This window comes from Carcharodon carcharias, chromosome 12, assembly GCF_017639515.1.
Source record: "Carcharodon carcharias isolate sCarCar2 chromosome 12, sCarCar2.pri, whole genome shotgun sequence".
Taxonomy (NCBI): Eukaryota; Metazoa; Chordata; class Chondrichthyes; order Lamniformes; family Lamnidae; genus Carcharodon; species Carcharodon carcharias.
Window position 1 is genome coordinate 48,681,449 of NC_054478.1, and position 23,554 is coordinate 48,705,002.

Sequence of the window (23,554 nt, forward strand, 5' to 3'; positions counted from 1 at the left end):
CATATAAATACTGTGGCTACAAGAGCAGATCAGAGGCTAGAAATCCTGCGATGAGTAACTCACCTCCTGACTCCCCAAAGCCTGTTCACCATCTACAAGTCAGGAGTGTAATGGAATATTCTCCATTTGCCTGGATGAGTGCAACTCCCACAACACTCAAGAATCAGCCCGCTTAATTGGCACCACATCCACAAAGACTCACTCCCTCCACCACCAACGCACATTAGCAGCAGTGTGTACCATCTACAAGATTTACTGCAGGAATTCACCAAGGCTCCTTAGACAGCTCCTTCCAAACCCATGATCACCACCATCTAGGACAAGGGCAGCAGATAGATGGGAATACCACCACCTGGAAGTTCCCCTCCAAATCACTCAACATCCTGACTTGGAAATATATCGCCGTTCCTTCACTGTCACTGGTTCAAAATCCTGGAACTCCCTTCCTAATAGCACTGTGGGTACCTACACCACATGGACTATAACAGTTGAAAATTACCATTGCTAAATTTTACAGTTTTTTAATACTCATTCATGGGATATGGGCTTGAGATTAGCTGCATTCTTGAACCACTGCAGTCCACATGGTGTAGTTATGCCCAAGTGTTGTTAGGGAGGGGATTTCAGGTTTTTGACCCAGTGACAAATAATATGCTTCCCAATCAGGATGGTGAGTGACCTGGAGGGAAAATTGAAGGTGGTGGTGTTCCCATGTGTCTGTTGTCCTTGTCCTTCCAGATAGTGATGTCATGGGTTTGGAAGGTACTGTTGAATGAGACTTGATGAGTTGTTGCAGCGCATCTTGTAGGTGGTACATACTGCTGTCACTGTGCGCTGATGGAGGGAGTGAATGTTTAACGTGGTGGGTAAGATGCCAATCAAGCTGGCTGCTTTGTCCTGGATGGCATCAAGCTTCTGGAACGTTGTTGGAGCTGCACTCATCCAGACAATATTCCATCACACTTCCTGACTTGTGTATTGTAGATGGTGGACTGGCTTTAGGGGGCCAAGGGGACCTCGGCACCTCCTGACCTCCCCATGTCATTTTGTCAGCCTTCCTACCTCTCGGCCTAGTGGCCAGCACAATTCAGTCCCTGGAGTAGGGCTGGAACCCTCAAAATTTTGACTCAAACGAGACTGCTACTGTAATAACTTGACATACTGGACAGGCTTCTACTTGAAACAGATAACTTTATTACAGAGAGCTTTTCAGAAGCTGTGTACTTGAACCAGGTCCTCGACTAGAAAAGCCATGCCCACGCTTAGGGCCTATTGGTCGGAATCTCCAAGAACAATCATGTCACCCCTGATAGGCAGTAGGAAAGACTGTACCTTAATTATTACATTTCCTCCCCCTTTAGTTTTTTTTACTTCCTATTTACAGAGAACATTTGAATAAGCCTCAACATACACATATATACAAGTCAGATGGTTAAGGGTTCAGTCTCTGAGGTGCTTTCCTTATTCGGTTCGAGTGGCCTAACTCTACCTTTTAAGGTTCTTCTACTGGATCGAAATGATCAGGAACTGCAGCATCAGATACATCATTAGAAAGTGGCGGTTTAGGGTTAGGCAGCTCTACAGAGACATCGGATATGTCTATTCTAGGTCAATTGTTCACCTCAGGGAATAATGGTTCGACATTAATCACAGGTGGAATAGGTTGTTGCAATGTCTCTCTATTCCTAAGATGATCCAGATACTTTCAAACAATTCAGTCTTCCACTTCCACTTGGAAGGGCAAGGGACCAGTTTCTGAGATAATTGTATCAGGAACTCAACAAGGTCCACTTCCAAAATTCTGGAAGAAAACGAATATCTCCTATAGTAAATCTTCGAGCTTTGCTAAGAATATCATGATTCAATTTTTGATTACTCTGATTCTTCTCTAACTTTCCCGCTAAGTTGGAAATACCAGACTTAATCTTGTATGCAGACAGTGTTTCATCAATAATTCAGATGGCATTGAACCTGTAGTTGAATGGGACATCGCACAATAATTGAAAAGAAAGCAGGGAAGTTGAGGATCTAAAGTGCTTTCAGATAACCTCTTCATTCCAGATTTAAAAGTTTGCACAGGTCTTTCAGCTAAACCATTTGATGAGAGATGCTGTTTTAGTATGTCTGATTCAATTTAAACTCATGAATCTCTGAAACTCTGCACTGGTAAAGACTGTACTGTTACCTGAAACAATGACTTCCAGTAGGCCACGTACACTAAAACATTGATGCAGCGTTTCAATAGTTGCGCTAGATGTTGGTGATCTGACTTCATACACATTCATCCATTTAGAATGCACATCTACACTCAATAAAAACATGGTACCTTAGAATGGTCCTACATAATCAATATGTAGTCTAACCCAGGGTCGACCAGGCCACTCCAATGGATGCAGTGGAGCTGAAACAAGGAACTCCTGCTGGTGCTGGCACTGGTGACAGTGCTTGATCATGCTTTCAATGCCACTGTCTAAGCCTGGCCACCAGATATAGCTTCATGCAAGCATTTTCACCTTCGATATGACTGGATGCATACTCTGAAGTTCTGTCAAGAGTGGTTCTCTTCCTTGCGAAGGGATGACGACTCTTGTTCCCCACAACAAAATTCCATCTTGACAACTTAACTCTGTTTTTCGGACATGGAATGGTCTCAATTCTTCTGACACTGGTGAATTCAACCATGCTTGCAATACAAGGTCTTGGACTTTCAACAAAATTGGATCTCTGTTCAATTCCTTATTTGCTTCACACACAGGCAAAGAATCCAAGAAATTCAGTGCAAGCACAACTTCTTGTGGCACCGGAGCATGTACAATGCTATCTGGTAACAGGAGACAACTGAGTGCATCCGCATTTGCAATGTGCAAGCCAGGATGGTGCATAAAGGTAAAATCATATGCAGATAATATCAAAGCCCAAGGTTGAATTCTTGCTGAGGCTATTGGCAGAACAGCTTTATCCTTACTGAATAAACCCATTAATGGTTTATGGTCCAACACAATGGTGAAATGTCCTCCATGCAGATACTGGCGGAATTTCTTCACTCCAAATATCACTGATAAACCTTCCTTTTCTAATTGGGAATAACCCTCCACGGTTGCAGAGAGAGTTCTGGAGACATAGCCAATTGGCCTTTCTGAGCCATCTTCCATCCTATGTGATAACACAGCTCCCACACCATAAGAAAACTCATCACATGTTAATACCAATTCTTTCAACGGGTCATAATGTACCAGTAAACATGATGAATGTAATAGCTTCTTAACTTTTACAAAGGCTTCTTCTTGTTGCGAATTCCATGATCAACAATGATTCCTTTTTAATAACAAGTGTAATGGTGCTAACGCTGCTGACAAGTTTGGTAAGAAGTGGCTATAATAATTAATCGTGCTCAGAAAAGACTTGGGCCAGGATTTTCCTGTTGGTGATTTGGGGGCGGGGCCCGCTCGCCGACGGGAAAGTGATGCGGGATGACATCGGGAGGAACCGCTGACGTCATCCTGGTCCCTTTAACTTTTCAGGAAGGCAGGCGGACAGCGAAATCAGCTGTCCGCCCGCCGACCTGTAAATGGCCAATTAAGGCCATTGACAGGCTAATTAAGATTGTTAAAGACCTGCCCGTCCAACCTTAAGGCTGGTGGCAGGCTGGGAGCCCCAACAGGCTTCTGATAATACATGAAACCTCATCCACTGGCGGGATGAGGTTTCATAACCGTTTTTAAAAAGTTTCATGAAGTTAATGTGTTTCTTATTAACATGTCCCATCTCGCGTGACATGGTCACATGAGAGGGACATGTTAATTTTAATATTTCTCTATTTTTGGTGATTTTTTACCTGTCAGTAATCTCCCTGAGACAGCACTTAGTCTCAGAGAGATGTGCGCTCTTTTGCATGCATGCGTGAAAGAGCGCACTTTGACAGCTGGGGATCCCCCCCACCTCCCCACCCCCCACACACACACACACCCCCCCCCCCCCCCCCCCCCCAGGGGGTGGGGCAATTAAGGCCTGCCCACTCAAAATGGTGGCAATCCCTGTTTAGGTGGCAGGGGTTGGCTGTCCGCCCGCCGCCGAGCCGGTGGGGCCTGCATGCCCACCAAGTGCAAAATTCTGTCCTTGAGTTCAGTTACATTGGACGGAGAGGGCAGCTCTTTGATCTCTTTCTTTAATCATACACCGGCTTCCAAGAATCTTCTTAACACCTCTTCCAGCTTGGCCAAATGTTCAGCTTCGTTGACTCTGTGATCAGAACATCATCTAGTTATACTACTACCGGGGGAAGTCCTTGCAAAAGACTCTCCATTGTCCTTGGGAAGATTGCACACGCAGACAATACTCCAAAGGCAAGTATATTGACATAGACTCTAGTGCGTGTTGATGGTTACATACCCTCTAGGCATGCTATCCAGCTCTAACTGTTGGTATGCATGACTCATGTCCAGTTTGGTATAGGATTTGCCTCCAGCTAGCTTTGCATATAAGTCGTCCATCCTCAGGATAGGATATTTATCTAGTTTGGCTGCCTTGCTCACGGTCAATTTATAGTCCCCACTAATGCATATAGTTTGGTCAGGTTTCACCACTGGGACTACAGGCACTGCCCATTCTGAAAACTGGACTGGTTAGATGATGCCCAGCTGTTTTAACTGGCACAGTTCTGCATCCACCTCCTCCTTTAAGGCATAAGGTACAGGTCTGGCCTTAAAGAAACGGGGTGTTGCCTGAGAATGAGATGATGCACTGGGGCAGGACAAACAAGGCACAGGAATACATGATGAATGGTAGGACCCGGGGAAGAACCGAGGATCAGAGGGACCTTGGTGTGCATGTCCACTGGTCCCTTAAAGTAGTGGGACAGGTAGATAAGGTGGTTAAAAAGGCATATGGGATACTTGCCTTTATTAGCCGAGGCATAGAATATAAGAGCAGGAATGTTATGCTGGAACTATATAAAATGCTGGTTAGGCCACAGCTAGAGTATTGCGTGCAGTTCTGGAATCCACATTATAGGAAGGATGTGATTGCACTAGAGCGAGTGCAGAGGACATTTACCAGGATGTTGTCTGGGCTGAAGAGTTTTAGTTATGAGGAGAACTTGGATTGACTGGGGTTATTTTCCCTGGAGCAGAAGAGATTGAGGTGATTGAAGTGCATAAATTTATGAGGGGCAAAGATAGGGTAGACAGGAAGGAACTTTTCCCCTTGGTGGAGGGATCAATAACCAGGGGTCATAGATTTAAGGTAAGGAGCAGGAGGTTTATAGGAAATGTGAGGAAGAATTTTTTCACCCAGAGGGTGGTGGGAATCTGGAACTCACTGCCTTAAGGGTGATAGAGGCAGAAACCCTCATAACATTTAAGGAGTATTTGGATGTGCGCTTGCGATGCCATGGCATACAAGGCTACGGGCCTAGTGCTGGAAAATGGGATTAGAATAGTTAGGTACTTGTTTGATCAGCGCAGACTCAATGGGCTGAAGGGACTTTTTCTGTGCTGTAGACCTCTATGACTCTAATCTATATATATTTTTGCCTGCAAGCCTTTTAACTTTCCTAATTCATCCCAAAATACACTCATATTTCCTTAACAGTTTAGGAAATCCTCATGTCCTCAAGTGAAATATTTCAGACCAATTGAGCTTAATTCTTTGTAACCAGTCTCAGCCCAGAAGACTAGGCCCTTCACTTGTCACTATGATCACTGGAAGCTGGGCTGTTTGTCGCTTATAAGTCACAGGTACTGTGGCGATGTCCTTTACCTGTATGGATTCTCCAGCGTATGTCTTCAATTGAGCTGCTGTCCGCTCCAGATTCAGTGAATCGGTACCTTCATTTTGGTATTTAAATGTGTGATCTCCCAAGGCTGTGGTTGAGGCTACCTCCATTATTAGTGGCTTCCCATTCACTTGGATGTGACGGTAATAGGTTTAGTTTTTATTGCTGTGACATTGTACAGTGAATAGATACTGGTATTGGCAGCTTCAGGTTCTACTGTATTATTCAATTCCTTCATGAGCTGTTTCAATGCATTGCTTTATTATGTGACCTTTCTAATAGCAGCAATGGCATTCTGCCTCCTTGAATCTGCAGGTGTCTGGTATGTGGTTACCCCCACATCTATAACAGATTAACCTCAGAGTCACTGCTGGAATGCTTCCACTAGGCCTTTTCATTTTTCTAGTAGCAGAGATTGTCTCTCGCTTCGCTGCTGTGTCTCTGGTTTTTACTCCACGCCCAGAGGTAGATTCCCACCCCACATGAAGAACAGCACTATGTTGTAGGTACTGTAAAGCCTCTGAGTCTCTTGCAGCACTTTCCATGGCTAGCGCTATTTCCATGGCGCGCATCAAATCAATCTTGACTTCTGTGAGTCAGTGGCGCTGAATGGCATCCTTGTGAAGTCCACAAACTAATCAGTCCCACAAAATATCATTGAGTGTGTCTCCAAAGTCGCAGTGCTCAGTCAACTGCTTCAGCTTCATTATATAGGTTGCGATTGACTCTCCCAGACCCTTTCTGGAGTTAAACCTCTGCATTATTACGGATGGCTTCAGCTGAAAATGCATCTTCACGAGGTTTACTAGTTCACTAAAGAACTTAGAATTGGACACATTTGGGGCCGTCAGACTGCAGATGAGATTGTATGTCTTGTTACCATATACACTCAAAAGGGTTGCTTTCTGCTTCTCCTCCACGGTAATTTGGTTTGCCACAAAATAAAAACCAAGGGGCTCTACATACTGGCTTCAGTCTTCCATAGTCACATCATAAGGATCGATTCTGCTGAAGAGTGTCATGACTGGTGATGTACTAACATTCACATGGCAAGGTGCAGCTTTGGAGATATTTTACCCTCATTGCCAAATGTAATGACTTGATGTACCGGACAGGTTTCTACTTGAAACAGATAACTTTATTCCAGGGAGCTTTTCAGAAGCTGTATGCTTGAACCAGGTCCTTGACTAGAAAAGCTAGCCCCCTCACCCCCTACCTCCCCGGAATACCCGAGCTTAGGGCTCATTGGTCAGAAGCTCCAAGGACAATCATGTGGCCCCTGATTGGCAGTAGGAAAGATTATACCCTCAATTACTACAACTACCAACTGAACCAAGCTAACACTACAATATCAAGAAACTTCACAAAGAATGATCAATGTGTGAATGAAAATTTGAGTCGTGCAACTGAAAACTTGAGTCATGTAAGGGAAAAGAATTGAAACAACAAAAGTTTATTGGCTGAAAAGCAGAATAATGTGGATATTGGAATTCTGAAATAAAAGCAGAAAGTTCTGGAAACACTCAGAGGATCAAGCAACACTTGTGGAGAGAGTAACAGAGGTAACATTTCAGGTCGATGAACAGTCATTGACTTGAAGAGTGATTTGCATTTCATGAACACCATACATCTCAAAGCGCTTTATACCAATTAAGTACTTTTTTTGGAAGTGTAGTCATGTTGTCGTTTAGCTATTTCAAGTACATCAATTGCACAATTCTAGCCAACAAGATTTCTGATTTATTTTTTGCTCAAGAGGTGTCTATGATCAGCTACAGTGATATTTATATGTTGTAAAATTTTGCCTTGATTTAATATTTGTAATTTATTAATATCTAAATGCCAGCAATACAAGTCAAGCATTCAAATTCAAATGACAGTAGAAGAGGGGAGTAGCATGATTTACTAAATAGTGACTAAAGTAGCAATGTCACATTGTTCAAAAGCTGCAACTAGTACTAAATGCATCTTCACACACAATTCTTACCAAGGCAATTCTAGGATGCATCATCATGATTGAACACAAAATTATGGTCAGCAAAAGATTATAATGTCTCTATAACTCATTGTTACAATTTGAGATTTGTCCAATTATATTAAATTTCCAGCTTCAAGTAGCCCAACTACAATTCCCATAAGTGGACCATATCCCATAAAATCTGAAGTCTGTGACTTTCACTTGTCGCCATGCTGTTCTAAAAATTAATCCCTTTTGTGGTAAATTGCTTACTGGAAGTTACATCGGATTCCAACTATATACTCAGTCTCTTCAAAAACGGAAAGCGTGCACACTACCCAGCTTTGTAAAAGCTAATATAATGAATCAAATTTGTTTTCAAATAAATACCCCACAGAAACATAAGTTATCAGATAGAATATGTAACTCAAACAGGATTTAAAAATATGTACTCCTAGTGTCTCAGAAGTGGCCAGGTACTTCTAAGTTTTGTTTAACTGTTTTGTCCTAAGAAACTATTCTTACTCTTAATATATTAGCCTTCTCTTGTCCATTGTTAACAGAATTCAGTCTAAATCTGAGTCCTTTCGGTAAAGTGTTTAACACAGAATGTAAAATTCAGTTCTATCATTGGAGTTTTATCCATCTGAACTTGCATTAGTATGCATGACAGGATTCCTTAGAAGGCAAAATTGCCCATCCACTGTGATTAAAGCAACATGTGACAGTATTGCACATTCGTGTATTTATTTTTCAGAGATATACATTCTGAATTAGGGGAGACAGTACTGCAGATGGTGAAAGGCCAGAACCAACTAAAATGTATTTACAATTGTTAGAAGTCAAAGGGTTCTTTAAGAAGAACTCATGGAATGTTAATGAAAGGTAAACGTACTTTGGACACATTTTCAAAAAGACCTTTCCAGTGTCTGCAATGTAAGCACTATAATACTTGGTTACAACCCTTTCACCTTAGTTCACAGTGGTTAAAAGTACATAATCTAACAAATAGATCAAATGAAACTTCAGTGTAGCTCCTGTGATTCAACAATATTTTATTCTAGCAAATGAAATCCATATAGGTTTGAAATAGCTGCAGCTAAAATGTAATTTTTTCCCTTCCCCATTTTTCAACTTGAAGACCTAGAAATAAGTTAACAATGGGAACAGGCCAGGTTGAACACAGGTCAGGACACAAAGGGAAGAATTTTGCCAGACTACATGAGGTGGGATCATGGTGGTTGGTGGCAAGGGTGGTGGGGGCGGGCAGGGGGAGGCAATAAAATTGGGGAAGCCGTGCCAGGGAATTTTACTGATGGCGGGGCTAACTTCAGACAGGCTTCCCACCACAAGGAGGCAGGAAGCAAATTTAAATATTAAAATTCCAGCTAAATGCAGACGGCCTTCCAGAGACCACACAGGGGGGGTGTTTTATTTTTATTCAAAGGGGGGGTGCTGCAGGGAGGGAAGGCAGTTCCTGAGGCCCCAGGGATTAGACATTTCTCTTCCATCAGTGTAATTTGTATTTCTTCTAAAAGTTTCTTCGGCCTACCTGGTGTAGGTGGCAGAGCCCCTGCCTTCCTCAGCAGTGGCCAATGTCCCTGATGGCATTGCTGAGGCTTGAAAACTGGCAGGATCCGATTGGGCCGGCAGTTCTAGGGGTACAGCAACCCCGGCAGCAGCTTATGCATGAGCCCCCATCTGTAAAATCAAGGGGGTGTCCTGCCAGCTAGCTATGCGCGTTGCTGACACACATTTCCGGCAGCTGTGGGGACACTGACGTTTTTGCTCATGGCCTTTGATCTGGATGTGATTTAAATTATATATGGTCAAAACATTAACAGGTACTGAGAAAGCAGATGACATGAGCTCCATGCAATAATTCCTAACATTGTCAATTCATGATTAAAGATGATTTCAAAGTTCTTGATCTAGGTAAATCCTAGGAAATCTAGTGGAAATTTCTGAATGCTAAAGTATAAGCTAATGTAAAATCTTTCACAAAATTCAATCCAGGTTAATTGTTTTTATTTTTGTTTACAGGAGGAAGACTGTCTATTGTTTTGAACATTAATGATATGATTTCTACAGATGATATATTCCGGCCATTTCAACAAGTTATCAATGAGGTGAATTGACAGACTTGAAAACCTGGTCAGTTACAAGCTGCACATCCCAAAAACTCTCTGCATTACCATCCATTTGTCAATGCCTTCCTATTCCCAACGAATAATAGCGGGCTTGAAATTACACTGTGTGAGGATTAGTCCAAGAATGCTAATTTTTCTCATGGTATAATTTCACAGCCAATATTGAAAGAAAGCACAAAATATAGCAGCAACATGCACATTCTTTGTTGATGGACACAAGCATGGGACAGAAAGATAACAAGAACTAAGATAATTAATTGTATCATGATTTCATCAGTGAATAAGAGTATGATAAGTTTTCACAATTTGTGACATCACATTCTCAGTACCCCTACAGTTAAGGTGATATAAACAAAATTATCTTTTAATTAACCTAGACTATCTGAATGTGTACAGCCTTCTTTTCAACAGAATCTTATATTAAAAAAGAAAATACCTTTCATGACCATGGAATAACTCAAAGCACTTCATAGCCAATTAAGCACTTCTGTAATGTAGCCACAGATGTAATGTAGAGAACCTTAAAGCCGATTTGCACACAGCAAGGTCCTCAAGTAGCAATGGGATAAATAACTAGATAAATTAGTTTTAAGAGTTGGACAAGGAATAGATGTTGACCAAGGCATGAGATCAACTGCCCTGCTCTTCTTTGAATAGTGCCCTGGGATCTTTTAGGTCTACCTGAAAGGACAGATGCAGCCTTGGTTTAATGTCTCATTTAAAAGATGGCACCTCTGCCAGTGTAGCACTCCCTCAAGTCTACATGAACTGTCAATCTGGATTATTTGGGTAATTTTAATGTTAAAAAAACTAATCCAGCTTTTAAAACCCCAAAATAGCAGGTTTTTATTTATTGTTCTCAGTATTTCTCCCCTCTTCTCAAATTGTTCTCTCCTTTCTTGTTTTTTGTAGGCAGTGCACAAAATGTGGGCAAATTTGGTTGACAGTTGAGTGGTTTCTAGGCCTAAAGTGCTCTTACGCTATCTACCAGGAGATGAACAAGAGTAACCAATGAAGATCCATCCTAAGGCTTCCTCACCCACTATTGAGAAACACCTCATCTCTGTTTGACATCTCCCCACAATAGCAGAGTTAAGATGGTGGGATGTACTTCCTGGTCATGGTGCTGAAGTGCATAGCACATATAAGGCTTGCCAACTATTCACTGGCCCAATTAAGCTTCCAGGATGGGATGTTCCAGATGACTAATTTACAAAGAGACCTGGCTCAATTGGTGCCACCGAGGGTATTTCAAGGGTTGAGAGGAAAATAACATGTGTCAGCAGCCCTTAAAGTGTACTGCCAGCAGTTTAAAGGAATATGATCACTTAATAGCCAACAACTTTATGGAAACAATAGATATTTAAAAAGTATATTTCAGCCTTTCCAAAAAACTGTAAAGGAGAAAAAAAATAAGCCGCTGACAAAACAAACATAGAGCCAGGAATTGACAGTAATCATTTGATAGAAGTCAAAGTAACTGGTCAATATGTAGAAAGTGCCTTTAAAATAGTAAAACATCCCAAGGCACTTCACAGTGATATCAAACAAAATTTGACACTGAGCCACATAAGGAGCTATTAGGGCAGATGACCTTGCTTCAAGAGGTAGGTTCTAAGGAACATTCTAAAGGAACAAAGAGAGGAAGATATGCAGAGAGGTTTAGGGAGGGAACTCAAAAGCTGAGGGCCTGGGCACCTGAAGACAAAGCCGCTTATGGTGAACCAGTTAAAATTGGGGATGCTGAAGAGGCTAGAATTGGGGGAGCGCAGATATCTCAGATGGTTGCCGTTATAGACTTGATTTTCCAGACAGGTTTCTCATAAGAAACAGAGAACCTTATTTACAGGGCCTCAGCAGCAGTTATGATTCCATTAAGATCCACAACTAGACATAAAACTCCAACCCTAAGGTTTTCCGCGCTTAGGGCTGATTTGTTCATATTGTCATGTGATACTACACAATATAATAAGTCTTAAAGCTATAGCCACTACATTCCTTAAATCTACAGTTACTACAGTTGCAGAGTTGGAACAGAAATAGGAAGAGGGTGAGGCCATGGAGAGATCTAAATACAAGGATGGAAACGTTCAAAACGAGACGTTGTTTAACTGAAAACTAATGAAGTTCAGTGAGCAGAGGGCTGGGTGAATGGGACTGCCTTTCCATGTTGCTTCTCCCTTACTGTGTGTAAACTGTGCTGATCAGTGAATTCCGTTTAAAAAAAATGATTGAAAACATTTTCTGTCATCCCATAATGTTACTGAGCTGTTTATAGTAATACAGCTGACATTAAACTGCTTGCTGGTTCACCGGATTAACACACACCCTGGCTGGAATTTTCACACCCTGAATCAGGTGGGAACAGAGGTGAGACACCTAGCACGTCTGGGAATCCCGCTTCCATTTCTGCTCCTCCACCCCGCCGTTTTCCCGAAACTGGGAGTGGGAGCGGGCCCCCAAACTGTCCCACTCTTAATAACAACCACATTTATATTGCGGCAGGCTCATTAAGAGCCCAGACTCTGAAAAGTTTTCCGATTTTCAGCAAGGTGGCCAGGGTTCAGCAGCTGTTGGGTTTTACTACAGCTACATCGAGGTGGGAACAGTTTTAAAAGTTAAGTATAAGGGTTTTGCCTCCTTTACAGTTCATCAGAAATTTATGGATACTATAGCATGATTTGGGCAGAATTTTATGGTCCTCTGCTGGCAGGTTTGCAGGCGGGAGCACTCGCAAAATTCTGGCTGGCCTTTCCGTCACCCTCCCACCCACCCCTGATCTGTCTGCAATTTTAGGGGAGGACAGGCAAGGCCTAGGGTGGCCTGTCCACACTCAACCCAATTGAGGATCTCAAGTGACCAAATGTAAGAGCCGCTTCCTGTCAGGCCTCGATTTTGAGGCTAGCTGGAGGGCTTAAGTGTCAGTGGGGAAAGCTCAGCAGATCACCATACCTGGGCCTTGGGTGCGAAGGGGGTACCTCCTCAAGAACCTCCTTTCCACATCAGGCGTCCCTCCATAAGGTATGCATTCTACGGTTGCTCCCTACTCCCAGCCTCTCCATCAAGACCCCTAGCCCACACACCCAATCAACTCCCCACAGGCTCCACCTCCTCTCCCCAACATGAGAGCCCCCGCACTTAACTTGTCCTGGATTCCAAGACTTATTTTTGTCCTGGCCTCCAAGACTTATTTTTGTCCTGGCCAGAATCAGATTGGCCGGCAGCCCTCTAAGGTGGAATTTCCATCCAAGTGAGTATTAAGTGGTTGTATGGCTGCTATGATCAGTAGCAATGCATTATCCCATCATCCGGAAGATCCTGTTCTTGTATCTGTGTTCATTAAGGTGAGTCATGACAGTGCTGCAATTGGGAGATTGGTCAGAAATTCCTATTATTGTTATACCATATGATTAAGTGATTAAGTTGTTGCTAGAAGGTGAACAGGATAGACCTTGGTCTTTATTCAGTGAGCAATCCCAATGTTTGTAGTGTTGACTTTGATAAAAGTACCTGTTAAAAATGAATATGCCACCCAAAGAGTTGTTGAGGTGGATGGCATAGATATATTTAACAGAAAGATAGACAAACACATGACGGGCAAAGAAATAAAAGGAAATATTGATGGTGTTAGATGTGGCAGGAGACTCATGTCGAGTATAAATATTAACATATGTTGAAAAAAAATCAACAACTTGCAATTTGTACTCTTGTGCCTAAAAGAACGCTGAATTGTAAGAGCTTCCTTGAAGATCCACAAGTGCAATTAGCAGAAATTTGCAAGGCGATTAATCTGATTTGGGGCCAGGGTAAGTTTTGTGGATGGGCCAACTTCCAGTGTGATGCTCTTTAAACTATCGCAAAATGTTGCAGAAACTTGATAAGCCCTAAATGTAGTTTTCATTAAAAAAAATTCTTTGATCTTTTGTGCTGATTTGGCTGATTCCAAACAACTTGCACTTGAAAAAAATAGCACAGCCCAGCGGAACCTCCTTCTTTGCATCTTGAAAATCGTTAAGTACAGTGGTGATGAGGCGAAAGTCTATAATAGAATAATCATACATGGACTGTGAATGGTGCAGCAGGTTCAACCAAATAACCTTTGCTTGCTCTGGCGTTTATTAAGATTGTTGCATTATAACCATTTAGAAGAAGAATTAAAAATGTAGTTGGGAGCTGCCGAAAGAATTAAGTACATTTAGAAATTGGGTAATTCATTGTTTTATAAAATCCTATTTTTTGTTTACAGGGAATGGTGGACTTGATTGCTGTAACTATACCACATGATTGTGGACCAAATCGTAAGGTGAGATGTAGAGTGTAATAGAGTACTAAGACTTAATTCATACTTATACTTGAATATTTACTTATAAGTACAACAATCTTCTTAGGTAAACCTCAATGAGTATATATTTCTACACACAAATAATTGGATGTTCACCAAGATATAAAGTATGATAACACTTCCTTTTACCTTTATTTCTCAGGATGACACGCTTCCTCCTTTGGTTAAATATGTAGGGTGCCCCATCAGCCGTCATCAGTGTTGTTCCACTAATCCAATTAACTGATTGTGTGCTTCTGTGGATGGCATTGGCCTTGTTATTTTTTCTATTCTTCAAAATGAAGCTCAAATCAGTTGAGCATTTCTCTCAATCCTCTGACAGTGACCTAGCCAAAGACTGGTGAGATTCAAGTCAATAAAACTACAAAAAAAATGGCAAATCACAATTGGTAGAATATTTTCAGTGCATGGATCACATACACCCTTAGCAATTGGTAATTTTGTATCAGATCTCTGGGCCCATGCTGATTAGGAATCTTTGTTCTTTCAGATTGACCCCTTAGGAAATGAAATCTCAAAAGCAAATGAAGATTCTTTAGAGGAAAAGCTGACAAAAATCAAGGTACAGGTGAAGTAAAATATATTATTCCCCATGTACAAAGAAATGCAAATATTCTTCAATTTTTAGGTATTGAAATAAGCAGAAACACTGCATTTTTTCATATTGAATTGTTCATTTGCTAGGAGCACTATAGGTTATTATTAGAATTCTATAGCAAAGAAGGGGGCCACTCAGGCTACCTGCCTGTGCTGGCTCTTTGAAAGAGTTGTCCAATTTAGTCCCACAGCCCAGCTTTCTTCCCTTAACTCTGCAAATTAGTTCTCTTCAAAACAATTGCCATTTGAAAGTTCCACTGAATATTTTCCCATCATTTTTTCAGGCAGTATGTTTCAGATCATAATAACCCTTTGTGTGAAATAATTTCTCATTACCCCCCCCCCCCCACCCCCCCCCCCTAGATCTCATGTCAATTATTTTAAATAATATAACCTTTGGTTATCAACTATCAACCTAATTACTAGGAGAAATAGTTTCGCTCTCCTGCTCTATCAAAACCACTCATAATTTTGAATACCTCTATTAGGTCTCCTCTTAACTCTGTCTGCTCTAGGCATAGCAATCCCAGTCTTTCAAATCTTTCCATGTATTTGAAGTCCCTTATCCCTGGTATCATCCTGATAAATTTCCTCTGCACCCTCTCCAAGAACGTCTTGGTGCCCAGAATTGTATGCAATATCTAATCTAACCAGTGATTTGTAAAAAATTAACATGACTTCTTTGTTTTTGTATTCAGTGCCCCTATTTACAAAGCCAAGTATCCTATTCACTTTAACTGCCTTATCAACTTGCCCTTCCTCCATCAAGGATTTGTGAATGTGCATCCCCATGTCCTGCTCTTGTATACCCATCAAAATAGTACCATTTAGATTATATTGCTTCTTCGTGTTGTTCCTCCCAAAGTGCATCACTACACACTTATCTGCATTAAATTGCATCTATGTGTGCCTGCCCATTTCCCAGTCTGACTATGCCCTTCTGAAGTCTGCTACTATTCTGCTCACTACTTATCATGTTGGCAAGCTTTCTATCACCTGCAAACTTCTAAATTGTGCTCACTATCCCAATCTCTGAGCTGTTTATATATAAAACAAGAAAGCAATGGCCCAGTTAAAAGCTGTAGAACACCTCTCCAAATAACTTGATCTATCTTCAGACATGTGAAAGAAGTGCACAATAACCTTGTAATACAAAAAGCTGTTCAAGATTACAAGAGAGTTTCATTGGTACACTCCCAAGTCCCAGTATCATGCTATGAGATACAAGGCAGTGGGGAGTCAACTTCTGTAAAAATGGAGATAACTCCTGTTTAAGGGAGCCACTGAAGCCATCAATCTCATAATATACTAAGAGGGGTAAATGAAGTGAGAGATCTTGGCGTTCAAGTACACAGGTCCCTGAAGGCAGCAGTTCAAGTAGACAAGGTTGTAAAGAAGGCATATGGAACGCTCTCCTTCATTGGCAGAGGTATAGAATATAAAAGTAAGGATATAATGTTGGAGTTGTATAAAACACTGGTGAGGCCACAACTGGAGTATTGTGTGCAGTTCTGGTCACCACATTACAGGAAGGACATAATTGCTCTGGAGAGAGTGCAGAGGAGGTTTACAAGAATGTTGCCAGGGTTAGAAAAGTGTGGCTACGAGGAGAGATTGGTTAGGTTGGGGTTATTTTCCTTAGAACAAAGAAGGCTGAAAGGTGACTTGATTGAGGTGTAAAAAATTATGAGGGGAATAGATAGAGTGGACAGGATAAAATTGTTTCCCTTGATGGAGAATTCTAGAACCAGGGGACATAGATTCAAGATAAGTGGCAGAAGGTGTAGGGGGGACATGAGGAAGAACTTTTTTACATAGAGGGTAGTGGGTGTCTAGAATTCGCTGCACAAGTTGGTGGTAGAGGCAGAAACTTTAAACTCTTTTAAAAAGTACCTGGATTTGCACCTAAAGTGCTGTAAGCTGCAGGACTATGGGCTGGGTGCAGGAAGGTGGGATTAGAAAGGGCACCTGGGTGTCCTCGGGCTGGCATGGACAAGATGGGCTGAATGGCTTCCTTCTATGCTGTAACTTTTCTATGGTTCTAATCCTGACCTCTGGGGCAGTACACTGTATAGTTCTTTCCAGCCAGAGAAACATCAGTTTATCAGTGCTCTCTGCATCCAATTTCCCTTAGCCAATTTCATACCCAAGTTTCATGCCACGTACTTCTATTTTCTAAATAAATTTGTTTTGTGGCATTTTATCAACTACCTTTGAAAGTTCATGTGTACAACATCTACAACAATACCTTCATTGATGGTCTTTGTTACTTCATCAAAGCATTCAATCAGGTTAGTCAGACATGGTTTGTCTTTAACAAGTCCATGCTGGCTGTTGCTTTTTAACCCAGCTTCTCCAAGTGACAATTACTTTTGTCCAATAATCGTACCAATATATATTCAAATTAGCATGATGACAATTATTATGATGTAGAGTAACAGATTTTTTTTGTACAAGACAAGGTGAAATCAGACAGTAACTATGGGTAAAAAACATAGGACTAAAAATCTGTTCACATGGTGCCATCTTAAAGCAATGCTATGGAGATTCACATCAATTTCCCAGGAGCAGACAGCATGGTTGGCTACGACTTGTGCATGATCTGTGTGGGTTTCTTCATTGATATCATTGAAGAAATAACCGTGAGCTGTGAATGTAGGTGTCCATGGCGCTGCCTATCTTGTGTAGCCTACGAAGTTTCATAGCGCCGCTTTGCAGCAGCTCTACATGAATGAATTTTTAGCCCATAGTTCTTATATTTTTCCATATTGGCATATATAGATAGGTGCCTATAAATTACTGACTTGCAGGGTCTGGGGCCCTGGACAGTGGTATGGCTTGAGGTGAGTGAACAGGTGTAGCATTTGACAATAGTCTTTAGAAATTTTCCCAATACTGAAGTTAGACTGATTGACCTGTAGTCACCAGGGGCTTGATTTTAAGACCCTGCTGGGGTTGGGATCAGAGGTTGGTGGGTTTTACAAATAGTATTGCCAGCCTGCATTGTGTTTCTTTGGCTCCATCCAGCACCCAGGCCATTTTTGTGAAGGCAGGATGGGGGCAGCAGGCAGTTATAGATCATGTTATTTGTAGATCATATTATAGATTAAGGAGTGCAACTGGTACAGAGTGGAATTACTGCGAGTTTGGTAAGTAAGGGAGTGAAATTTTAAGGGTAAATCTTCTATAAAATCTAGGACTGCTTGCTGGCAATTCAGCATTTAACTTAAGTTTACTGTTTTTAAGTTTTAAGTTTCTTAGAGGCTTGGGCAGGGCTATTCAAACAAATTAAGCTCTCTACTGGAGAGCAGGTGAGTTCACCTAATTAAGTAACAGGCCTAATCTGGTTCTGTAGCTGCCCGATAGGAGACTCATCTGAATTTCAGTAGCATAAATAAGAGAGGTAAGGTGCACTGGCAAGGAGTGTAACTGGTACAGAGTGGAACTACTGCGAGTTTGGTCAGTAAGGGAGTCCGGTGAAGAGGGGAGGGAGGTGCTTTTTTCTTGCTCTTTTCTTTTACTTTCTCTATCTTTCTCAACCTCCAGGAGGCCAGGAACTGAAAAGTTAAAGAGTGCGGAGTCTGAAAGCTTTTAAGAGTGACAGCACAGGTGAAACAGAATTTCATTGGTAGGTGAGAAACTGCTGTTAGGGAGGGTCTTCAAGTGGCTGAAAATTAGAAGAAAACATTCTTTTTAAGTAGATTTAAGTAAGAAATACAAGCAATCAGGAAGTGAAGTTAAGTCAAGGGCAGGTAAAATAAAGTTGTATAAGTAAACCAAAGTAAAATAAAGTTAACATAAGGGAAATAAACTGAAGCTACGCAGGACAGCTTGGTCATGTGAAATGTGTGTCCTGTAATATGTAGGAAGTTGCAGATGCTACTGGCGTCCTAGGTGGCCACATGTGCAGGAAGTGTCACCAGCTGCAAAAACCCGAGCTCCGTGTTTCAAAGCTCAAGCTGGAGTCCCTGTGGTGCATCCACGAGGCTGAGAGCTACGTGGATAGCACATTCAGACAGGTGGTCACACTGCAGTTTAGGAGTCTGGAGGCAGAAAGGGAATGGGTGACCGCCAGGCATTCCAAGAGAACTAGGCAGATAGTGCAGGATTTTCCTGGGGTCCCGCTCATCTGTCGGTTTTCCATTTTAGATACTGGTGAGGCTTTTGGTTCCTCGGAGGACTGCAGTGAGAGCCAGATTTGTGGCATCTCAGATGGCTCTGCTGTACAGGAAGGGAGGAAGAAGAAAGGAAGAACAGTAGTGATAGATGATTCATTAGTTAGTGGAACAAACAGGTGTTTCTGTGGCTGTAGACATGTATCCAGGATGGTGTGTTGCCTCTGTGGTGCCAGGATCAAGGATGTCACTGAGCGGCTGCGGGACATTCTTCTGGGGGAGGGTGATCAGCCAGAGGTCGTAGTCCTCATTGGTATCAATGATTTAGGTAGAAAGGGGGATGTGGTCCTGCGAGCAGGATTTAGGGAACCAAGTCAAAAATGAGCAAGCAGGACCTCGAATATAGTAATCCCCAGATTACTCTCAGTGCCAATGAGTACAGAAACAGGAGGATAAGGCAGATGAATGTGTGGCTGGAAAGATGGTGCAGGAGGGAGAGCTTCAGACCTGGGACACTGGGACTGGCTCTTGGGGAGATGGCACCTGTACAAGCTGGACGGGTTGCAGCTGAACAGAGCCAGGACTGATTTCCCCGCAGGGTGTTTTGCTAATGCTGTTGGGAGGGCTTTAAACTAACTCGACAGGGATGTGGGAACACCAGGGTGCACAAAATACTAGGAGAGACAGGTAGCACTGTTTCGAGAATAGTAAGTTAATAGGTGGCGTTGGAATAAGGGAGAAAGTCATGAAGTCTAAATCAGGATTACTGTGCATGTATGTGAATGCACAGAGTATAGTAAATAAGATTGGGGTGTTGCAGGTGCAGATTGCCATGTGGAAATATGATGTTGTGGCGACAACAGAGACCTGGCTCAAGGAAGGACAGGACTGGGTGTTAAATATTCCTGGGTACAAGGTGTTCAGAAAAGATAGGGGAGGAAGAAAAGGATGAGGGATGACAGTAATGGTTAAGGAGAGCATTGTAGTGCTGGAAAAAGAGGATATCCCAGGCAATTCAAGGTCAGAATAAATTTGGCTAGATCTAAGGAACAAAAAGGGTGTAATTACATCGCTCAGTGGTGTCTATAGGCTGCCAACTAGAGGGAAGAATGTAGAGGAACAAATTTGCAGGGAAATTACAGAGATGCAGACATTATAGAGTAGTAATAATGGGGAACTTTAATTACCCGAATGCGGGCTGGGACAGTGGTAAGGTAAAGGGCAGAGAGGGAGAAGAGTACCTATATTGTAGTCAGGGGAATTTTCTACAGCAGTATGTGTCCAGTCCAACAAGAAAGGATGCACTGTTGGACCTGGTTCTTCGAAATGAGGTGAGCCAAGCAGATCAAGTGTCAGTGGGGGAACATTTAGGAGATAATGATCATTGTAGCATATGGTTTAAGATGGCGGTAGAAAAGAACAAAGCGCAATCCAGAGTAAGAATAATTAACTGGGGGAAAGCCGACTTCAATGAGGCACGAACGGAGCTGGACCAGATAGATTGGAACCAAAGGTTGGAGGGAAAAACTGTAGCTGAATAATGGGCTACCTTCAAAGAAGAAATAGTTCAGGCATAGTCAAGGTATATTCCCTCAAAAGAGAAAGGTAGGGGAAACAAATCCAGAGTTCCCTGGATGAAAAAGGAGGTAGAAATTAAGATAAAGAAGAAAACTGTGCTTATGGCAGGTGTCAGGTAGAAAATACAATTGAGAACCAAGCGGAATGCAGAAGGTTCAGAGGGGAAGTGAAAATGCAACTAAGAGAAGAAAAGAGGGTTATGAGAAAAGACTGGCAGTCAACATAAAGGGGAATCCCAAAGTCTTCTGTCGGCACACATATAGTAAGAGGGTGGTAAAAGGAGGAGTGGGGCCAATTAGAGACCAAAAAGGGAATTTACACATGGAGGCAGGGGCCACAGCTGAGGTGTTACTGAATACTTTGCATCTGTTTTTATCAAGGAAGCAGATACTACTGAGGGAACGGTGACAGAGGAGGAATCTCTGTCACTAGAAGGGTTCAAAATTGATAAGGAGGAAGTGCTGGATAAACTGTTGGCACTTAAAGTTGACAAGGCACTGGCACCCGATGAAATGCATCCAATAATATTAAATGATGTAAGAGAGGAAATTGCAGGGACACTGGCCATAAGCTTTCAGTCTTCCCTAGACTCAAGGGAGGTGCCAGAGGACTGGAGAATTGCAAACATTAAAGCTTTATGGCTAGGCTTTATTAATAAGGGCATAGAGTATAAGAGCAAGGAGGTTATGCTGAATTTATAAGAGACTCATTAGACCTCAGCTGGAGTATTCTGTACGGTTCTGGGCACCACAGTATAGAAAGGATGTGAACGGATTGGACAGAATACAGGAGAGGTTTACAAGAATGGTTCCAGGCATGAGAAACTTCAGTTATGAAGATATATTGGAGAGGTTGGGACAGTTCTTCTAGGGGAGGAGAAGGCTAAGAGGAGATTTGATAGAGGTGTTCAAAATCACAAGGGGACCGGATACAGTAGATAGGGAGAAACTGTTCCCACTTGTAAAAGGATCGAGAATGAGAGGGCACAGATTTAAAATGATTTGCGGAAGAAGCAAATGTGATATGGGACACTCACCTGATGTCAATGCACGTCATTTTACGCTCAAGCGGGTCGGGCGCGTGCCTGCCTGCCAGGGTAAAATTTTTTCCCATGGGTTAATTAAGAACAACTAACTAAAAAAAATTGTATTTGACAATTTTAATACAACACTTTGAGCAAATGGCAGTGTGTATTGATAAAGGACATGCTATATATATTGTACGTTTGAATCTTCAAAAGGTGTTTGCTAAAGGTTCTGCAAAGGCGCTTGTTGATAAATTTCAGGGACACAGCATCAAAGGTAATGTCGCCTTCAATTCTTTTCTGGACAAAATTTGGGTCCAGGTTCATCATTCATCATTTTATGGATCATATCATGGATACAGTGCACACACATCTTCAGATCTGATTTTTGGTTCAGAAAATGAGAGAAACTTTGGCAGCTTTCTTCTGAAATTGGGGAAAGTATGTTTTTCATCACTTAAAGAAAATCAATTTATTGGTGGAATTTGATAAAACTGGCTCTAGGTATTCTAAATATACAAATGTAAAACAAAGAATACCTACCAAGTAATGGTTGTAATCTACATTCTAAACTATAGAAATAATGTAGTTTTCTTCATGTAACCTTTCCATCACAAGGAACCAGGTAATTTCACCTATCTGAAGGTTCTAACCAACTTTGCTCAACACAACTAGTTATTGGGGCTTTTTGAATCTGAATAACTCTGCCTTATTCAGAAATCTGAACACCTAACTGAGCCAGCTGCACACTAGTGTTTCAAAAGGGCTTGACTCCTCCCCAAGCTTTGGCAGTCACTGGCAAAACTGTGTAACATTTGTGCAGAATAAATCTGGGGACAATTTCTGGCTGTGGTTGCTTTTTAAACATCCGTAAGGTTGAATTAATTTCCTATGGCCTCACCTGCTAGTGGAAGTGTGGTGGTGGTGCAGGGGTTGCTCCCACCTGTTTTTTGCACCCTTGACCCTGACCCTGGCCCACTTTCCACGATGAGGGAGATGAGGATATTTTGGGTAGGTCCCCATGCTATTTATGGTGCAGCTGGGACATCTGCTTTGGCCAGGGGAAGTTAAACTTAACCCTATGCTGCAGCATCGGTTGGCCAGCTGTGTCAGTGAAAGATTTTTAAAGAATTAAAAGTGCTGTCAATTCTGAATTTTGCAATATCCCTATTGCAATCAATCACTCTGCAATAGGTTGCAGAAGGGAAATCACCCATTTAATATTTAATCTTACTTCCCTACACGAGGCATTTAACAGTGCTGGTGGTTAAGGACTGGGAGGTGCCCTGGCACCCAGCACTGCTGCAACATAGATGACAGGATATAAAACACAGGATGTATTTCCCTTGTTCATTTTGCCATAATACATCCATCCAAATGTGGATAGGAGCAGAATGCACTCTCACTTCAAATGGAAATTGCAATGGGCAGAAAAACGGGTAAGTGCCTGCAATTGCTGTCCCATCCCACAGTCTGCCCTGACATCCCAGATAACATAAATTTCAGGCCCCTCAAATTCTGAGGCCTTTATATCTTGTGACGAAGTATGGTCGAAGTATTTATCTTGACACAAGCTCTTAGCATAGGATTTACTGTATACAATAATAAACTTCTTTCTACCTTGTGAACTGGAATTATGGATAGACTGAGGTGTCACAGATATGCTGAGTGAAAAACAGTGCTATTACTATTCCAATGGCATCTGAGGAAACATTTGAGAATTTAAGTTAAAATGGATCAATTTGCTAAGCAATGGAAAAGAAAATAATGGTTTTTTTTTTTACTTTGCAGAGCATCAGCAAATTTTTACAGATTTTGATCTTTAGCTTAGACTTTTCACAATGTGCTGTTTCAGCTGTAGGCAGTTCAGAGCTTTACCGAACGGCACTCACTGGAATTATAAAAGGTATGTGAAGATTCTTCAACTTCCTGGGCACTAAAGGTCTCCTCTGCAACCCTGCACAATCCCTACACCCGACCACCATCAACCCAACTACCCCAATCCATCCATAGAACAC

The 23,554-nt window shown here is 41.9% G+C and overlaps 1 protein-coding gene across 1 annotated transcript in view; it reads left to right on the forward strand.

The window, feature by feature from the left end:
* LOC121284671 (lactase-phlorizin hydrolase-like) overlaps nucleotides 1–23,554 on the forward strand; it is a 78,865-nt gene that overhangs the window by 12,977 nt on the left and 42,334 nt on the right. Inside the window, exons 3-6 of the mRNA XM_041200230.1 lie at nucleotides 9,774–9,859; nucleotides 14,127–14,183; nucleotides 14,713–14,784; nucleotides 23,328–23,442. Of these exons, the coding sequence (XP_041056164.1) occupies nucleotides 9,774–9,859; nucleotides 14,127–14,183; nucleotides 14,713–14,784; nucleotides 23,328–23,442 (330 nt within the window). The remainder of the gene's footprint in view (nucleotides 1–9,773; nucleotides 9,860–14,126; nucleotides 14,184–14,712; nucleotides 14,785–23,327; nucleotides 23,443–23,554) is intronic.